Genomic DNA, 17,529 nt, shown 5'->3' with positions numbered 1-17,529 from the left:
AAATAAAATAAGGAACGCTCATTTTGCCCGGGATGAGGGGCGATGTGTGCCGAAGCCCCCCCCCCCCCCCCCCCCCCTTCATCGAATCGCAACATATAAAAGTCAGCCTTTTTAATTACTATTACTAACACTAACAAGTTTGAGATGACAGAGGCTAGTCCAAATGTTGCTCAATTATCGGGTTTAGTACCAGCACATTTGAATCGTTAAAATGACACTTTCCACAATGATTGTTGTTTTGTTTTTAAGGGTTTTACGGCGCTTGCAACACATTTAGGTTATATCAGCGCCAGTAAAAAGGAAGAAAATTGGATAGTAAAAAGTTCTAGAATTACAGTTGAAGCATCCAAGAGAAAGTAAGACATAGGGGAACTGGGAACAAATAGGGATCAGATGTAGATTCCAAGAGCGTATCACCAATGTACTAAGTTTGAAATCACCTATAAGTCTTATCCGGACACAAGAACAAAATCCAACAAAGAGGAACACACTCAAATGCTTACATTATACATTAAAAAATAACAAATATAGTAATAATACATAACAGAGAGATGATTTACAAGGAAAAAAATATCATCTCCCAAAACAATAAATATGCATTTGACTGCTTCCCTCCCAGCTAGGACTCCGGCGAGGGCCAGGAAAAAAACAAGTAATCTCATTCCAAGACAAAGACTGAAAGCATGTTGGAAAACAGATATAAGGGGATAGAAGACACAGTGTGTACCTCCCTGCCCGCTATGGGAGCTTTCCACAATGAGATCAAAATTCAGAACGGACAATATAAAGAAAGAATTCAACTGCCTCAACTTTGATAAGGACCAATACACAAGAAGCACGATTGTAAAATAAATGAAATAACTTAAGATGGTTAGAAATGCATAACTACCAACCTGGTACATCACTTGAGAGGGCGTTTTGGGGTAAAAATTAGGTGAGTTCAGATAAAAAGTAGACGATTGCATATATGTTTTCTTTCATGCAACATAATGGTCTTTAAGTAGTATACTATAATAGTAGTTATAGTAAAATGCACCTCTAAATATTAGAGAATTCCTACTTCTTTACTTTGACAAGATAAACACACCTAAAAATGGAGTATACTTATTTTTCTTGAACCTAAACCGTTACAAAAGCTTGCTTGAAAAAAAAAAAATTAAAATCAGATGAAGATGTTTTTAAAGGGATTAAATTTATATATTTCATAAATTAATAAAGGGAAATAATCATTGTCATCTTTAATCAATATAAGCAATTGATTTTCTTATTGAATACCTTCCAATCAAAAAGGTGGATTTAATTTTATTCTTAATTAAAATAATATTTGTAACAAATAGTGAAAGTATCAATACTGTCTTAGAATATTCAAAGTATATCGAGGCTAACATCCATATCCTATGCAAATCTCCAATACATTATGAAAGGTTTGAGTAAAATACAGGCGTCATATAAACGAATGGAACTTTTTTAATTGTTGAAAATCATTTATGTTAGAGGCATAATTCAAATTAAAGAGCTACACAAATGGAGATTATGCTCTCACTGGACACCAATAATAATGATAATAATAATAACAACAATAGTAGTAGTAGTAATAGTAATAATAATGGATCAATAATAATAATTCATTAGGCTCACATGGCTTTTTTACCACAAATTAGTCAAAAATTACAAAATACGGATTTTGAACTAAAATAAGCACTTACGGACTCAGGAAGTCAAATACGGAACAAATCCGTTTTTAACAGAACGGTTGGCAGCTATGGTTCTACAAAGCATTTGTCTCTCAAGCTGAGCAAATGAATGTTCATATAATATAAAAAAGGATATTGCAATGATGAACAGATTGTACTATATAAAGATAAAACGTTTTTGTAAACCCCCAAAATATGTCAATAACACTATACAATACAATGAATGTAATACAAATCAAATTCATGATTGTCATTACACCGATTGAAACGCTCTTTCCCTTCTATATTTATTTCTTTCATTAAAAATCTTTGTCTTCACCAAACTAATTAGTGTACCTTCAGGGATTCCTTTTTGTGAAAATACCCTGTGGTGTTTTAAGAACAGAATAATTTCAGACTTTCTAGGTAATGATCCCCTTGAACCATGTGCTGAAACATCTTCGACAAAGTTTTTAAAATATGACTTGACTCTATCTGTATCCTCATCTGACCATGACATGTATCTCCGATTTTTGCTTGAATTCCTCTTGGGTTCAGTTTGTTTTGAAGAACACGTAAGCTGATTTGGCACTCCTGCTTCACCATCAAATATTTCTTCTTGATTTGCAGCTGTTACTATGGATGTTCCAAAATTTGCATTTGAGTCTCTATTCACTACAGAGTCATTTGTTTCAATGTTACAATTTCCTTCCCCAGTGACCGATGCTGAGTTATCAATTTGACCCAAAAAATGACCAACTTCTGTTATTTCTCGTATTGCAAGTGGACACTGATAAATGTTTTGATTGATTGATTCACTGTGTCCCATATGTCGATAGAAGACATCTCTCTCGTGTTGTGGGACATCAAGTAAGGCAAATAATGTCGAAGCTCGGTGCCTGAATTTATCAGCTATTAACAACTGGGGTTTCTCTAAATCCTTTACTAAGGAAGTGACATATTTGATGGCAATGTAACCACTTACATGATCTTTGGATATTCCTGTATTTGGAAAAAGAAATGGGTTGTCTGAAATATCAACAGCTTTACGCTCCTGTGCAAGTTTCCTTAAAGGCTGAATTGTGTCATTGGGTATCAACACAGGGACCAACATCTTGCTTCCCTTTCCAGACTGATAGGCCAGCTTATACTTCTCAAGTAACGCTTTTTCCAGAGGATCAGTGACATGTTGTACAAGCTGGGGATCAACCCATACACCTGAATCTGCATCATTCCAGTCTTTTAACAACATCCTTGCGGGTTCTCCGCCTCTCCTCGCATTAAACATTGTAAGCCTAGCTACGATGACATTGCGAAGCCTAACAAACATATGTGAATCAAATAATTGATAATCATCCTCACAAATACGGACCATCTCTTCAGTAATAAATTGCCGTAGCTTCTTTATATCATTCTCTAATGGCATCTCTTTGGGTTTTCTCAAATTTGTTCTCTTTGCTTCACATTGAACTCTGGCTGTAAAAAAAATACTATCCCAATTATAATCCAGGACAGCTTTGAACAAATCTATCTCTGCGGATTCTTCCATTTGTTTTGCATTATATATTCCCCTTTTAAGAAATTAATTAACTTTTTCAATATAAATCCAATTGAAAGCTTCAAGCCTGCTTTCAATGTCCCATCCTCTTTCAAAGTCATTTCAGAAATGGTTTGCGATATTTCATTAAAGTTACAACGCTTCACCACGTCCTCTCCAGAGAAAGAAGGTTGATTCGTTCTCTTCCTAGTTTTTAAAATCAAATTTCCTAAGATGCGTAAATCACTCATTATAACTTTTCTCTCCTTCTTTGAACTTTTACTCCACAATTTTGTTCCTAACAATACTATAGCTTTGTCTGATCGACACAAATTTCCCACTTCATCATTCCGAAATTTGTCAAGAATATTCTCCTTTATTTCTTTACTTGCATTGGGAGCCACGGGATAAAATTTTACAACCCCAGTACACAGAGCATGCTCAGTACTACATTTCTTTTTGTGTTCATAAACCCTTCGTCCAGAGTAAAACCCCTTACAGCCAGCACACATAACAACTTCATGTGACCCTTGTGCTCTCTCACGCATAACTATTGAATTGTTTCTAGTGTTTGAATAAAAAATGCCCTTTTTCTTGAGATAATCCATTGTTCTATCCCTTTCCTTTACAGGCTGTTTCATGGCCTCTGTAACTTCTGTCTCATCTTTGTGTTTCCTCATCAAATGCCTTGAGAGTTTTGTTTGCAACTGTCCACAGTATGGACAGGGTCTCCTTGGCTTTTTGTATTTCTCTGGAAAAAAAAGAAGAAAATAAAGCACATCATGCTATGAACTATGAAAATAAATCAATAGACAGATCATATGCACATCAGCTACATGACAGCGATAGAGAGGAATAGCATTCCAAATATTTAAGGCCTGGACAAGTAACTGTCATAATTCCTTCTTGTTATATACTTTTCTACCATCTATTCCTTTGGAAGAGGTATGTTAGATTTGTGGAGACCTCTGCCACATAACAAATCCAGTGAAAAGACGCCATATTTTTGTTTTGAAATAGAAATAAATAGATCAATCCACCCACTTCACTGGGTTCAGGGTTCCCTCTTCATTATAATCAAAATATGAACATAAATCGGAATAGTAACACATTGAAGTCTCATCTGAATACATAGATTGTCCTTTGTTGTTTCAGCGAAAAATCAGACAGAATGTCAAAAGAATTTTAGGTTTTTCCCCAACCACCCCTTGGAGGTATCAGTATCAGCGGAATGGTAAGCGTCATGTTTTTTACGTTGAGCAACAAAATTTACTCCAAATGCTTCACTCGACCCAGGCGGAAAAGCAATCAAGAATAGACCCAAGTCCTATCCAAAGACTAACATTTCATTTAAGTTTATTGTAGGCCCTTGGCCAATCGACAAAATTCAATTCACATAAATTATTTACAACAATCAGAAATTAATTATATCAATAATAGTAATAGAATGCAATGAAGGCAATATCATAATAATAATAATAATAATAATAATAATAATAATAATAATAATAATAATAATAATAATAATAATAATAATAATAATAATAATAATAATAATAATAACAGTAGCGGCTATAAGTAACAATTAATATAGTAACAAAAGTAATAATAGACTATAGTTCATAGTCATAACAATGACTTTCTTTGTCATTGAGGGAGTGAGAAAACATCACCGGCTGGCAGAACAAACAGCCGACATCAATCAAACGTCCTCCAGACCGGTTGAGCATCGGCTTCATTAATTCCTTAAAGACTTCCCCCAACTGCCTGAACGATGCTGATGCCCAGACAACTTAATCCTGATTTATATTTTGTGGGAATGAAATATGACATGTATATGCCGGAAATATTTCAATAACAAACACACTGTTCAGATAGAAAATATTTGAGTCTTGCCTTTGTTAATTGATACAGGTAAGTTAGGAAAATAAATGCTAGTAAAAACGATCAGCAAGTTCGTGAACACTGCTTCTCAACTCGAACATATGTTTTCATCAAATCTACACACATCATGTTGTGAGCTGAATTTTAATGATCTCAGTTGTCATTGAAAGGAAACCCAAGAATTTTAGAATAAAGAAAAATATTGAACCTGGAAGTCAAAAGGGTTTGTAGCACAGCAGGCATTATCAAAGTATAATTTTAGTACCGACAAATTAAAAAGAAAATGTGCTTTTCTTTAAATGCTCCCAATCATCATATACTGTTTAGGTTGCAAGATTAATAAAAATGTTATCTACTCTGATTCTCGTTAAGTTTCCAGCTGGTCTGTGAAAAAAAGCCTTAAGCATCATAGAAATACAAAGAAACAGTTTTAATATATAGATGGGTTGTAACAAAAAAACCATTTTAACACTTACAATACAAGCAATTTAAGTCTATTACAGACAAAAAAAAAACCCCAATAAAATAAACATGAACATTTTTATGGCTGGTTTCACTGATATCACTCACACATTGGGGTTTCAGATTCTAAGATGTCCACCCTATCAAATTTGGATTTGTGCTTGTTATGTAAATGGTAGCGTATTTTGCGACGCAGCACTGCCAAAACAGAAAAAAAATGCAATAACACAAATGCAGCACCATGGAGGGGGTGGAAGTTTTCTTTTAAAAGGACTGGGTAAATTAAAATTGATCCCACAAATATCAAAGGAGAAGAATGACAAAAAAATGACTCACCATTGCACGTAACACGTTGGTTTGCAAGTGTATAGCATTCGGGTTGAACCTGGGTCCCAGACTGGCAACGAGGTTCAGTCTGTGATAGTTGTGGATGAGGCTCTGACTGAGTTGGGGAATGAGCACTAGGTTCCAAAGACAATGATGTACTCAGCATTGGGTACCTCACAGAGTACGTAGAGGAATCAGACTCGGAGTCAGCAACAAAATCGGGACCCTGTATATTTTGTGGAAAAGATGACAGATCAATCAATTTATTCATGTTGACAATAAACATGAAGAGCCATTGTTTAATAATCCAACTAAACAATTAGCTGGTTAATAATGCAAGTATAATAAAAAAGAGTTGAGAAAGGCAGACATATTGTCTAAGTATTTAATATGTTCAACTGTGCTTGGATAAATATAGATACACCAACCAGGGTTTCAGTAAACCGTTTTTAACCAACTCTTTAAATCCTACACCAGGACCAACAACTACAAAACAATTTTTTATATCACTACGATTCTGGACATATAAACGGTTGTCATTGCAACAATATGAACTTCCTAACCTTGCAACTGCAATATAGTTAACAAAAAAAGTTGATAAACATTACGATGCAAGAGAATTTGGACAAAATGCGAGATCAAAAGTATAATCCCAACAGAAGCTATTTTAATTTTTCCTGGAAACGCATCATTTTCACATTTTGTCAAATAAAAAACAAACGACTTCAAATGTGAATGGCTCATCAATGAATATCACTTCAAAATATAACGAGGAAGGTTTAAAATAGTGTTATTGTTGGCGAAGTCCACTGCAAAGAAAAATTTTTAACAACAAAAAACTAGGAGATCTCACTGGTGTAAAACAGTGTTGTCCTTGTCCTGAAATATTGTATTGCGCCTAACAGACTGCAGGTCTCATCTTTTGTGGCAAATGTGTTTTGTCCACCACAAAATATGGTGATGTGAAGCATTTTGAGCATGGTGCCAACTGTGGATAAACGCTATACAAATGTTATGATTTTATTTTAATGTACATACTTACCACAAATGAATCATGTGATATGGAACTTTGTTCTGCATCACTTTCAGGCTCTGAGTTGGAGTCTATATAGAAAATAAAAACAACAAAAAAAAGCTGAAGACTATCATGTGCAAGTTTTTCTCTAAACTCTTAAACAAAAAATCATGCCCTCTTATGCTGTAAAAGGATTTTTTAAAAATTATTTACCTTATGACTATTGTCCTTTGGAAAAAAAAGAAAATTAAGTCCGAAACCTTCTGGCTATTTTCTTTTAAATTTCAAGAACGTCAGAGTTGGCAAGGGAGGACGGAAATATAATTCCAGAAACCAATCTGTCTATAATCATATCCATATGATAGTTTTTCGTTCAAGATTCAGGTACAGTCCACTTAGGATAATCGCAATACCTTGGGATCATCGAAAATGTTGGGATTAACCGAAATTCAGTTTCCTGTCCACTATTTCAACATTTTACACATTTATTGTCAACTCAAACCAGTAAATAATATTCTTAGTCAACCACATATAGAGCAATTTGATTGAAACAAAAACCATATGGCAGCCCCGTGTAGATTTGTCAACCAAAAGCAGCTATGAAGCAAGCCGATATCTTATTCAGATTGGAAGAAGTTTCAATCTTTTTTCTCAACAATTCAACATTTGTCAGAGTTAAAGAGATTAGCCTTAATGAGAGACAATAAGCTCTCACCAAACTCATTGGTCACAATGCACAGTTGTTAATCCTAAAACAAAGGATATCGCTCAGTCTCTCTTTATAACTGTCATTTATAACCTGTTGTCAAGATTATGACCAGCCCCACCCCTCTTCTATTTAATGGCCACCGATGACGTCACAAACCCATACTGCAGAGCCCCGCCCTCTTTCGACTCTAACAGAGTGGTGACACACTACTGTAGCATTAAATCCTGCTCACTCTCGATTCTTCAACCTGTCACGATTTCATCCATGATGAAATTTAATCATGATATACTGTTTGATTTCTTGAATTTACCACTTTTTAAAAAACCGAAGTTTGTTGCAATTAACCAATGACTTTTATATAGAATTATTTCCATTGCTTAGGAAATATTGTGATTAACCGAAAGTTGCGATTAAATGAGTTGCAATTATCCGGAGTTGACTGTAATAGTATTACACATCATGACTCAAAAAAAAAAAAAAAAAAGCAAACTATGTGTACCTAAATGTTATTCATTTCCTCATCAAATTACATTCTTACCATGAACATCATAGATCACATCAAAAGGGTTGTCTGGATTGACAGCAAGACATTTTTCAGGATTTTTAAAGCTCAAATCTCTCTGATCTGAAGTTACAAAAGAAATAGCATATTCTCAACATTAAACTATGATTTTGTGATGGCTGTGATATGGCATACTGTATGCATAAAGCAAGATGCAAAGACAGGTTTAAGTTTAAATTATTTTATATTCTTTTCAAAAATCCATTCTAGTTTTGCCAAAATAAAATAAACACGAGAAGTGTTGAGTTGGATAACGCTAAAACTAAAAGTAGTAGTGGTAGTAGTAGTAGTATTAGTAGTAAACGACAGATCTTACTCACTAGTGTGAATCTACAGTCTACAGAAGTTCCCGAATTATCTGACTCCACTTCCAAATGACTGACTGACAAGTGACAATCATCAATCGGTGTGTGATGTCTACCCTATTGAAAATCTTAAATCAACTGTGATGTAATAAGAATGGCCAATAACTTACCATTATAATTATCTCGGTGTCTCTTCAATGATGCCTCCAGCATCAATTTACCCCACGATGCCATAGACGTCTAGTTTGGAACTCAGCAAGTGACGAAAAAATACTTGCGGCTATAGAGAGGACGTCCGTCGGCCACTCTCTTTGTAAGTCAGTAGTCAGTGGTTATCAGATATCCTTGGTTCTTGAAAAATATAGAAACACAGCGGTTCATTTAAAAAGACTCTTTTGTAGATCAAGTTATAATGTTAGGTATTGCACTTTAAAATCTCTTCAGACATAGAACGGGTCAACTTGACGTCTAGACCAAATCATTTCGAAGATCGATATGGCAACAGCAACGCCTGGAATGGAGGATTTAAATGCGGCATCTGACGATTCTACTGCTATGACAGAAGATGCTCCATTTCACGACGTCGAGATGGCTTCAACTGGCATCAGGCATCAACATGCTACTCAATAATGGGTTTGATGAAGCGTTTGACTAAGAACTAAAGGCCGAGCTGATAACTGATAACCACCTACTACCGACTTGCAGAGTGAGTGAGTGCCGAGTGCCTCTTTATGCGCGAAATTGACTAAACATACGTTTCACGAAAAAAAGAGTTACTATGTTTGCTTGTCTCTTGTCACCAAGATAAGAATCCGGACCAAGATTCGATAAATCTGTTTCTAAAAATAGATTATAATTCGTATATCTTGTTCATTCCTCAGTTCATCAACTTTCACACAATTTTATATTAGGTTTTCATTACTATAAAAATCCATATAATGCTCTAGAATTTTAGAGAAAATTTCGGAAGATATATATTGCCTCACTATTGAAATATATCGATGAAAACACTGGTACCCCTATTGTACTTTTTTCAGGCGGTCACCTTATTGACCAACGTGAAAATTTAGGCATAACTCTTCTTACTGTGGTGTTTAACAAATAACTTCAATACTATGATTTACAATTATATATCCTTGACGGTTGGGTTGACAACCTTAAACTAAAAATAGAAAAGTGAATGTGCTAGAGGTCAAATCAATAGGGGGACCGGATTTTGGTCTCCCTATTGGTAAAGTACTGTAAAATGAACTAATAGGGGTACCAAAAGTCTCCCTATCCGGTATTAATACATATATATATATATATATATATATATATATATATATATATATATAAAGAGGGAAATTGTCCCTGCCTAATGACTTTTTAAGAAATAAAACGGTAATTGAGTTATAAATTTATAAAGTCTGTCTGGTGTAATTGATGTATTCATGTTTGTTTTTATTGTTTTTGTTATCGGCGGAACAAGGGTTCTGAGTCTGAAACGTTCCGGTTCAATTATCCACACATTATACCGACAAACCGAAATTTAGTTTTTGGCGTCTAAATCACCACCACATGAATATACCGACATACCTAAATTGAGGTTTTAGCGTCTAAATTATCATTATACCAATTCCAGCCCATGGGTCATGTTTGCCATTCACGATAGACTCCTAAAATTAATTTTATTTCATCGTAGGAATGACCTGCCTTCTACTACGAAAATTTCGTAATTTTACGATTATTTTGTTCTAAGCGGAGAACTATATTATACAGGTTTTTAGTTCAATAAAATATCTTCTGGTGCTTAAGCTAATTGTGGACAAATTGGTCATGTTTAAGGCAGTGAAAATGCCTACATTATCATTCATTGCCCTTAAAATTTCAGATTGTCCCAATTTCAAGTAGACAGGATGATGAATAAGCGATTTTATTTCTATTTATTTTAACCAAGTTCATAAATTAAAAAAAAAAAAGCTGGTACAGACGTCATTAGCCTGTTTCTGTTTACATTTCATACATCGAAATAATCAGATTCAGTTTATTCCTGATGAAAAATCGAAATCTGCGGCATGCTGTCTATTTGGTGATGGAGGTGTTTGTTGTTTGCCTTTTCAAAACCTCGAGTTGAGTTTTGTTAAAAATTATTTTCCATCTGAATGTGACTTAGAATATTTGGAAGTTACCCCGTCCTATCCACATTTAAATTAAATTAAATTGACCTTTTATATAGCGCAATATCCACTAAACGTGCTCAAAGCGCTTTACAAGGGGTCCCTGGTCAACAGCAACATTTAATATGTAGGAGGACGGGACATGACGCCTGTTAGGTGATATTACAATTTTTCGGACAAAGACAACGCTGTTAACTGCCAGGTACTCATTTTACACCTGAGTACGGTGAGAGAATGTGAGTAAAGAGCCTTTTCCAAGGACTCAGCTCCGAGAGCGAATGTCATACCACTAGACCACATAGCCGCACAAAAAACACTAACAAGAACATTTCCTGACTTTCAATGATAAAAATAATATGACTTTTGATTAACGAGTTAACGATCGTACTCTGGAAAGACACGAATGTAAAACACGGGCCGGTAAACTCTTTCTTCAAATAAATATCGATCGATTTAAATGACCCTCATTTTGGCAACAACAACAACAGCAACAATACATCATCATCATCATCAACAACAACAACAACTACATCATCAACATCAACAACAACAACAACTACATCATCAACATCAACAACAACAACAACTACATCATCAACATCAACAACAACAACTACATCATCAACATCAACAACAACAACAACTACATCATCATCATCAACAATAACAACTACTACATCATCAACATCAACAACAACAACTACTACATCATCAACATCAACAACAACAACAACTACATCATCATCATCAACAATAACAACTACTACATCATCAACATCAACAACAACAACAACTACATCATCAATATCAACAACAACAACAACTACTACATCATCAACATCAACAACAACAACTACATCATCAACATCAACAACAACAACAACTACATCATCATCATCAACAATAACAACTACTACATCATCAACATCAACAACAACAACAACTACATCATCAACATCAACAACAACAACAACTACATCATCATCATCAACAATAACAACTACTACATCATCAACATCAACAACAACAACTACTACATCATCATCATCAACAACAACAACTACTACATCATCAACATCAACAACAACAACTACTACATCATCAACATCAACAACAACAACTACTACATCATCAATATCAACAACAACAACTACTACATCATCAACATCAACAACAACAACAACAACTACTACATCATCAAAATCAACAACAACAACAACTACTACATCATCAATATCAACAACAACAACTACTACATCATCAATATCAACAACAACAACTACTACATCATCAACATCAACAACAACAACAACAACTACTACATCATCAAAATCAACAACAACAACAACTACTACATCATCAATATCAACAACAACAACTACTACATCATCAATATCAACAACAACAACTACTACATCATCAACATCAACAACAACAACAACAACTACATCATCAACATCAACAACAACTACTACTACACCATCAATATCAACAACAACAACTACTACATCATCAACAACAACAACAACAACTACTACATCATCAACATCAACAATAACAACTACTACTACATCATCAACAACAACAACAACTACATCATCAACATCAACAACAACAACAACAACTACATCAACATCATCAACAACAACAACTACTACATCATCAACATCAACAACAACAACTACTACATCATCATCATCATCAACAACAACAACAACTACATCAACATCAACAACAACAACAACTACTACATCATCAACATCAACAACAACAACAACTACATCATCATCATCAACAACAACAACAACTACATCAACATCAACAACAACAACTACTACATCATCAACATCAACAACAACAACAACTACTACATCATCAACATCAACAACAACAACAACTACATCATCATCATCATCAACAACAACAACTACTACATCATCATCATCAACAACAACAACTACTACTACATCATCAACATCAACAACAACAACAACTACTACATCATCAACATCAAAACAACAACTACTACTACTACTACATAATCAACACCAAGTAAAACAAAAACAACAACAACAAAAATACTCGCGATGTCCCTTTTTGAGAGTATTCATTGGCAAGTAAGAGGAGACACTGGGTGACTGCGAATCGGCTTCGGTCGAGGAGCTGCTTCATCGGTGGGGTCTTTCTACCTGTCCAACATGTCCCCGCTGTGGGCAAGAACCCGAGACGGCAGAGCATCTGCTAGTCGAAAGGTGTGTTGTGACGATGCTACCCGGCGGGTTCGCGACGGTGCACGAATACGGACCAGACTTTGCTGATTGGGTCGATCGTCATAACATAGTAGTGTGAAAACCATAAGAGGCTGCTGCTGCCAAGATGAGAGTAATTTAATTTAAATCGATCGATATTTGGAGGACGACTGTTCTGACCAAATTGTACGTGTCCGTCCGGAGAACGGTAGTTAACTGGTTAATTTGCCTCTTTTTAACAAGCAGGGAAAAGCATTCTGGCAATGCTGAAAGTACCCAATAGATATAATAATATGTAGTATGTGCAGGTAATGATTTTGTGAGATTTGTTGTTTTGTATTTATTATAAATAACCCCGAGATTACCAATCAACCTATAAATTATTTCTCAATCTGAAATATATACAATTTATGTCTCTCTCTCTCTCTCTCTCTCTCTCTCTCTCTCTCTCTCTCTCTCTCTCTCTCTCTCTCTCTCTCTATCTATCTATCTATCTATCTATCTATCTATCTCTCTCTCTTTCTCTTTCTCTCTCTCTCTTCTCTCTCTCTCTCTCTCTCTCTGTGTGTGTGTGTGTCTTTCTCTCTCTCTCGTTTTTTTTTTCCTTTCTTTCTATCTATCTATCTATCTATCTATCTATCTATCTATCTATCTATCTATCTATCTATCTATCTATCTATCTATCTATCTTTTCCTGTCTCATTTCTCTCATATCGCTCTCAGTCTCTCTATCTCATGCTTCACTCTTAATCCCCCCCCCCCCCCCCCCCACCCCCACTCTCTCTCTCTTTCTTTATTTCTCTCTCTCTCTCCCTCTCTCCCTCTCTCTCTCTCTCTCTCTCTGTCTCTCTCTCTTTCTTTCTCTCTCTGTGTCTCTCTTTCTTTCTCTCTCTCTCTCTCTCTCTCTCTCTCTCTCTCTCTCTCTCTCCTTCTTTCTTTCTTTCTTCCTTTCTTTCTTTCTCTCCCTCAAACTGGCGCTAAAATGACATGACAGTGTCACAAGAACCGTAAAACCCCTAAAAACATCCCTCTCATACATTCCCCCTCATCACCCTCTCTTTCTTTCTTTTTATCTGTATTTCTCTATTTCTTTCTTTATCCCCCTCTCTTTACACACACACTCACACGCACACGCACATACACACACACACACACACACACACTATCGTTCTCTTCCTCTCGATTACCCTCTCTCTCTCTCTCTCTCTCTCTCTCTCTCTCTCCCTCCATATCTCTCTCACACTCTCTCCCTCGTTGTCCCTCTCTCTCTCCCTCCCTCCCATCTCCTCTCTCTCTCCTCTCTCTCTCTCTCCCTCTCTCTCTCTCTCTCTCTCTCTCTCCCTCCATATCTCTCTCACACTCTCTCCCTCGTTGTCCCTCTCTCTCTCCCTCCCTCCCATCTCCTCTCTCTCTCCTCTCTCTCTCTCTCTCTCCCTCTCTCCCTCCCTCTCTCTCTCTCTCTCTCTCTCTCTCTCTCTCTATCTCACTCATTATAAAAGGTCAGCATAAAGAATATTAACATTGTTTAATCCATGATCGAGTTGGAACAAACAAAAGGAATATGACCTACTGAATCACAATAGGTGACTTGATGATGTTATAATTACCACAGGCCTTTCACATAGTCAGGGCTTGCAATATGAATGACACTACTTTTTATACTTTATAAAACTTAATAATAAAGTTAAATAAGTTGGAAAGATAAAACAGGGTCATAATATTATATAACGTCGAACTTTAGGTCTGATGTTTCTTCTTCTTCTTCTTCTTCTTTGTTCCTCTGATGGACATCTATGGCTGCAGTCCGATATCTGCTATGAAGTCTGTGGTCCGCTTTAGGTCCTAAGCCTCACCATAGAGCTTTGTGTTGAGTGTTGTAGGGGTGACCCAGTGGTTCGAACGTTGCACGTTGTATAATGGGCAATCCATAAGCACATGTAAAGTGGTTTCATGGGTCAGATGTTTAAACAGGCTGTAGCAATTGTATTCTAACCTTTGGATTGGACGCAAATTGATCGCTAAGTACTTGCCGCTAGATCTAATAAAAACCAGCTACCCAAAATCTGCTGAATGGGTAGGAGTGTCAGATGTTAAAAATTATTCAAGGTATGTCAGGAATCGATAGCGCGGTCCCTTTGGTTGTGAGACTAGTGGGTTATCAACTGAGCTATCCTGACCTCGAAAAAATACACGTTTGATGTCATATGGAGCCATTATTATTATTATTATTATTATTATTATTATTATTATTTTTATTATTATTATTATTATTATTATTATTATTATTATTATTATTATTATTATTGTAAATAGTATTATTATAATCATCATCATCATCATCGTCATCATCATTCATCATCATTTTTTATTATAATAATAAATATTATCATCATCGTCATCATCATTATTATTGTTATTATTATCATTATTATTATTATTATCAGTATTATTATTATTATTATTATTATTATTATTATTATTATTATTATTATTATTATTATTATTATTATTATTATTATTATTATTATTATTAGTATCATTACTATTATCATTATTGTTATTATTATTATTACAATTATCATTATCGTTACACTTTTTCCTCTATTCCACAGGTATCCTGAGCTTGGGACACACAACAAAAAGCCAAAGAAATCGTTATTTGACAACAATGCGTCGAAAAGAAATATTATTCCCTTAATATAACACAATATATAACACAACGATGAAACCATATCGTTATTCGTCGTCATTCTCAACATTCAATCGAATCATTTTTACTTCAATTCTTTCATTCTACTATTGAGAAATCCCAGCCAAAACAATGTAAACTAATTATTTCTTTACGGAGGAGAAAAAAAAATATAAAATTTCCATATAATTCACTTTTTGTGATATATTATATTATTCAAGCCGCGTCACGTGGTGTAGGCATAAAAATAAAGAAGATGATAATAGAGTTGAAAGCAAGAAAAATGTGAATGTATTTTATAACCATCATATTTAAATTTTAAAATGTGTGAAGGTCGTGTTTATATAACTGTGGTATTCTTGTGTGTTCTTGGATATAACTGGTGCAATGGGATGTATCAGGATTGTGGAGGGGAGCTCACTCTATCCAGGGGCACGATCCAATCGCCAAATTTCCCCAAACCGTTCCCTATCCCGATCAGTTGTCAATGGATTATTCACGCACCGAAGGAGAGTAAAATTATCATCTATTTCACTCAGGTGAGTGGTAGTTATTGATTGAGTGATTGAGTGAGTGATTGAGTGAGTGAGTGAGTGATTGAGTGAGTGAGTGATTGAGTGAGTGAATGAGTGAGTGATTGAGTGAGTGAGTGATTGAGTGAGTGAGGAATTGAGCGAGTGATGGAGAGAGTATTTGAATAAGTGATTGAGTTAGTGAGGAATTGAGCGAGTGAGTGAGCGAGTGATTGAGTGATTGAGTGAGTGAGTGAGTGAATTGTCTTCTCTACCTTGTAAGTGAGTATTAATTCACTGTCAAATACAATATGTTTGTTCTATCTATCAAGCTATCTATCTATCTATCTATATATCTATCTATCTATCTATCTATCTATCTATCTATCTATCTATCTATATATCTATCTATCTATCTATCTATCTATCTATCTATCTATCTATCTATCTATCTATCTATCTATCTATCTATCTATCTATCTATCTATCACTAAACATCGCTCTTTTTCTGTCTCTCTCAACTTAATCGATAAAAGAAAGATAATGTAATCTATCCGTTTAACCCCCCCCCCCCCCCCCCAAACAAATAACAAATTCCATCTTTTTATCGAAAGCAATGAAGCTGTACACAATGTAATGATTAATTTTTCTACTTCATGTTTTAGACATCTATAATAGATACATCCGGCCATTCAATGGATTGCCAATTAAAAATAGATGACGGTTTACAATAGATAGGCCTGCGGAGGCCGAGTACCTCCGATCAGACGCCACGTTTCGACGTGTCAGAACAACTTGGTTAAAGTTCACTAAGCTGATCCAATTATAATATTATGAGGGTTTTTAATAGGGAATGAGATTATATTAGCGGAAGAGTAGCGTCCCTTGATTGGACGTCACCATAGTCTGTGACGTCACTGGCGGAAAAGTTATTAGAGAGAGAACGTCATGTTGGTTGTGCGCATGCGTCTCTCGTCCTCAGGTGACGTCACAGACTATGGGTGACGTCCAATCAAGGGACGCTATTCTTCCGTTAATCTCATTCCCTATTGTTGTTTTTTTTAAAGTAAACAACCATGGCTTAACCAGTTAACTGCCGCACTCTAGAAAAACTCGTATTTAAAAATGTAGCCATATAATCCGTCCTTCAAATGTGGATCAATTTTTTAAAAACCAAATAAGCTTAAGCTTTTATATATAGAGCAATATCCACTAAACGTGCTCAAAGCGCTTTACAGGGCATTTCTCTTAAACTTTCCAGACCGAAATGGGTCCCGCCCAATGTTTTAATAAACGTGACCAAAATGTGCAGCACAATTATTATTATCTGAACGGTATGACAGTACGTTGGGGTTGGGAGGGAGAAGGGTCGTTCTTGTTGTTTTGTTGGGAAAGCTTTACAAGTTACCTTAACAGAACATGTTTCAAGATGCCACTCACTCACTC

General features: G+C 35.4%; 2 protein-coding genes across 4 annotated transcripts in view; one reads left to right on the top strand and one right to left on the bottom strand.

Annotated features, from left to right (window-relative positions):
• LOC144965939 (uncharacterized) overlaps positions 1–9,250 on the bottom strand; it is a 30,106-nt gene extending 20,856 nt beyond the window's left edge. The window contains exons 1-5 of the mRNA XM_078901857.1: positions 8,645–9,250; positions 8,146–8,232; positions 6,926–6,987; positions 5,893–6,109; positions 3,840–3,961 (exon numbers count right to left, since the gene is read on the bottom strand). Coding sequence (XP_078757983.1) covers positions 3,840–3,961; positions 5,893–6,109; positions 6,926–6,987; positions 8,146–8,232; positions 8,645–8,708 — 552 coding nt within the window. The 5' untranslated portion in view covers positions 8,709–9,250. The remainder of the gene's footprint in view (positions 1–3,839; positions 3,962–5,892; positions 6,110–6,925; positions 6,988–8,145; positions 8,233–8,644) is intronic.
• LOC144971409 (uncharacterized) overlaps positions 1–17,529 on the top strand; it is a 195,258-nt gene that overhangs the window by 81,551 nt on the left and 96,178 nt on the right. For all 3 annotated transcript variants that reach the window (XM_078912264.1, XM_078912274.1, XM_078912280.1), the window contains one exon: positions 15,495–16,110. In XM_078912264.1, the coding sequence (XP_078768390.1) occupies positions 15,895–16,110 (216 nt within the window). In that variant the 5' untranslated portion in view covers positions 15,495–15,894. The remainder of the gene's footprint in view (positions 1–15,494; positions 16,111–17,529) is intronic.

This window comes from Berghia stephanieae, chromosome 1 (genome assembly GCF_034508935.2).
Source record: "Berghia stephanieae isolate SIO BIC M18660-M18661 chromosome 1, UCSD_Bste_1.3, whole genome shotgun sequence".
In the NCBI taxonomy this organism is placed as follows: Eukaryota; Metazoa; Mollusca; class Gastropoda; order Nudibranchia; family Aeolidiidae; genus Berghia; species Berghia stephanieae.
The sequence above is the reverse complement of the archived record's forward strand: the minus strand, read 5'-3'. Positions and strand labels throughout refer to the sequence as shown.